The 3725-nt window shown below is 50.3% G+C and overlaps 1 protein-coding gene across 1 annotated transcript; it reads left to right on the top strand.

Moving 5' to 3' along the window:
- The first annotated feature begins 812 nt into the window (after positions 1-812).
- Positions 813-2949, top strand: LOC136493212 (uncharacterized). The gene is made up of 8 exons (XM_066489276.1): positions 813-1054; positions 1181-1202; positions 1312-1368; positions 1505-1586; positions 1734-1829; positions 1944-2068; positions 2182-2200; positions 2300-2949. The coding sequence occupies exons 1-8, from the start codon at positions 946-948 to the stop codon at positions 2384-2386; spliced, it is 597 nt and encodes a 198-aa protein (XP_066345373.1). The 5' UTR covers positions 813-945; the 3' UTR covers positions 2387-2949.
- The last annotated feature ends 776 nt before the right edge of the window (positions 2950-3725 follow it).

Raw genomic sequence — 3725 nt, 5'->3', positions numbered from 1 at the left:
GAGATTGTAAAGAGATATTGTGACTAAACATGTGAGAATGTGACCACTGAATTATCAAAATGAATGACTAGATGTACAAATTGTGTTTCAAAGTATTAACTGTAATATTTCAAAGTGATAGACTGTTTCTCTGAACCATACATTGTTTTTCTGAGCCTTTTATTTTGCAGGGGGCAATCAATGTTATTGCTGAATGCTAGTAGCATGGATATTTGGTGCGTTCTGAATATCTTTTTGCAAATTTGTATGAATGCCTTCTGCCTCCTGAAATTCAGAGAATTGTAAAGTTCATATGACCAGCAATAAGGTCATATACACCTACTGGATGACAGAGAACACCAGAACATTGTGTGCATCTCTGAATTTGCAACAATCAGCAATTGAAAAAGCTCCTGTGACAGGAGCCATGTCTGCAGCTAGCCAAACTCAAGCTCCGCACTGGTATAAGGTGTGCATGACGTGGGCGAGGTGGAAACGTTGCAGCCCAGCAGGGTCCAGGACGGCGACGGCGCTCAGCCAGGGACGGCGAAGGCGTGCCGCTCGGCATGAGAGCGGCGACGATGCGGCCCTCGGCAGGACCCGTGGGCTACGATGGGCCTCGCTTTTGTGCAGCCCATGTCACTTTTGCAGGGAATTGCAGAGCTATCGTCCGATCCGCAGCTGACGGTCCTGATACTTCGACTGCACTCTGCTGTCATCGAGGGTGAAGTTAGAGGATCTGGTTCCCCCGCGTGCCTTTGGGTCGTCGAGCGTGTTGGACCCGTCAAAACTTCCAATGCAAGCCGTGCCGGCCCGGGGCGTTACGCAAGAGGAAATGGGACGCGCACCCGACCATTAAAGCAGCTCCCAGCAACCGTCCCTTGGCGTGCGTGCACTGCCAGAGCTCCCGTCTTGTGCTAGCGAGACTGCGAGAGGTCGCCGACGCAGCAAAATCCGAGCGACGAGATGGCGGGGGCGCAGTCGCAGGCGATGCTGGAGAAGATGGAGCTGCGGCAGAGCTACCGCAACGTCTGGCACACCGACCTCACCAACGCCGTCGCCGCGGACCTCCCGTGTGCGTACCCAACATCTATCCCTGCGAACCTCTTCTCCTTTCCTTTTCTGCACCATCATCTTGGCCTTCTGGTTCTGGCTTGTGATTGAGGAATTGATGCGGGAGTCTCTCCCTTTGCTCCTGCAGGGTGCTGCCTGTCGCTGTGGTGGTGAGTGGGAGCTCGTCCTCTGATTTCTCAACTTCTGGTTGATTGCTTGCTCAGTATCTTGTAACTTAGATACACATCTTTGTTTTTTCCCCCTCCTGTTGGCGTCCAGCGGCCCGTGCGTTTCCTACATGCTGCGCAGGCGCGCGCTCTACAATGACATGTCAAGGTACTGACACTTCTTGTTCTAATATTTTCCCCTTGCTCATCCATCGTGCAGCTAATTTGCATAATCTGCGGCGAGGCTGTGAGTCAAGGTACTGAAACTCTCTCCATGCTTGCTTCTGTTCCTGTGCATTTTCCAGGTACGTGTGCTGCGCTGGGTACATGCCGTGCAGCGGCAAGTGCGGTGAGAGCCAGTGCCCAGAAGTATGCCTTGCAACCGAGGTGACGCCTGCCTGACCTGACACGCATACCGCTATTGCTACCGCTGTTTCTGTTCCGTTTTGTCAGCCGGGTAGATACGCCTGGTATGGTATGCTTCGCCAATTTGGCAATTCGGTTGCTGATCACGGCATCACGCTCCCTTCTCAGGTGTTCTGCTGCTTCGGCAACTCGGTTGCTTCCACCCGGTTCCTGCTGCAGGACGAGTTCAACATCCAGACGACGCAGTGCGACAACTGCATCATCGTGAGTACTACGCTCGCTTCGATTCGCATCCTGATGATTTGATTTGATCTTCCGAATCGATGATAATCCTGACACCGGCCGGTCAAGTGACACTCGTCTTCCTCGTCGCTGCAGGCCTTCATGTTCTTCCTGCAGCAGCTGGCCTGCATCTGCTCCCTAGTCGCCTGCATCGTCGGCAACAGCGAGCTCTCGGAGGTGGCGCACCTCATCTCCTGCATGTCCAACTTGGTCTACTGGACGTAAGCCCCTCGTTCGATCCGCCCCCGTGTCTGACGACTCTAATCCATCTTCGCATCTTTAAAACTGACACACCAGAACCTTCTAATCTTGTGCTGCTCTGTTCTTTCTGCAGGGTTTGCTCGTGCATGCAGGTAATTGCACACCCACTTTTCATGCATGTCAGCTCAGGTATTCAGGTAATCCCCTTCTTGATTAAGACTCACAATCTGGCATTGCCATGCAAACTTCAGACGCAGCACAAGGTGGAGATGGACAAGAGGGACGGCACGTTGAACACCATGTCTGCGCCTCCGATGCAGCAGATGTCGCGTTTTTAAACGTACGTGCAGACTGCAGAGTGAGATTATGTGACGCTTCTATGAGCCGGCTCCGTCCTCCGTCTCAAGCCGAATATGGAGGGTAGCTGCTGGAGGCTATCAACCATCTCGTACTCTGGCTAGGAGGACGCTTCTATGTCCCGTTTGTTTGGGTGATTTTTTTTTTGTGTTTACACCTCGTTTGAATGCATATGTATTTACATCAATTCATATGTATTGGAATAAAATTAAATAGAACTTAGTTTAATTTCACTTCAATCCACTTCAACACATGTGGATTGGGATGAACATGCGCATCCAAACAAGACCTTACGTGGTTTGATACGCATGTATTCATCTCAATCCACATGTGTTGAAGTAGATTGTAGTGGAACTAAACAAGTTCCGTTCCAATCCACTCCAACCCACATAGATACACATACATTCCCAAATAAAGCCTTAGTGAGTTGTGGTTTTCCATAGGGAATTTTGATCCTCGTCTATCTTTCTATTTCTGAGACATTGCCATCGCCTCGGAACACTGGCGGAGCTTGGATATGAAATTAGAAGGGACCAGAACAATGATATTGGTGGCAGCTTTCAATATTAATAACAAGTAGAATTACATAACGTCAGTACTAGTGCTCGACGCCCGCGTCTGAACTTCGTTTCCCATGCCCCTGCACTCCGCCCCTACGCCAACATGCCCCCGCCAGCATGCCCTCGCCGTGCCTGCGTTTCGCGCGCTCACGTGGGGCCCGCGCCGCTCGCGTCGCTAGACTGTACTAGGTGACCACTCGTGCCCCTTCGTCGCCATCGCCCGCTCGGCGGCACCCCAGCGCTAGGGCAAGTGGGTATCGTTGCAACATGTGCAACACCCCGATCTATTTTTGAAACATTCAGATACAGTGTTTGAAACATGTCTAAAGACAGATGAAACACTTGAAACATATGTTTGAAAAACTTGCAAAAACACATGGAAACACTTGAAAAATCATTACAATCATACGGACATCCAGATAAAAACACTCGCAACATATGTGTGAGAACATATGCAACATCCAGATAACCACACTTGCAACGTGCGTCTCAATGAAACATTGAAAACGGACGCTTGCAACATACGTGTACAACCATTGCAACATATGAAACATCCCAATCTACTTTTGCAACATCCGTATAAAACACTTACAACATACATCTGAAATATCTGAAACACTTAAAACATATGCCTGCAACATGCGCTTTCAGCACAACATCTCCTTGCTGCTTGGGAGAATGGAGGCTCGTCGACGTGTGGAGTTCATCGGAGGCAACGCCCTAGGGCGAGGAGCGGAGAAGATGGCACCCACATCGAGTT

This window comes from Miscanthus floridulus, chromosome 1 (genome assembly GCF_019320115.1).
Source record: "Miscanthus floridulus cultivar M001 chromosome 1, ASM1932011v1, whole genome shotgun sequence".
Taxonomy (NCBI): Eukaryota; Viridiplantae; Streptophyta; class Magnoliopsida; order Poales; family Poaceae; genus Miscanthus; species Miscanthus floridulus.
The sequence above is the reverse complement of the archived record's forward strand: the minus strand, read 5'-3'. Positions and strand labels throughout refer to the sequence as shown.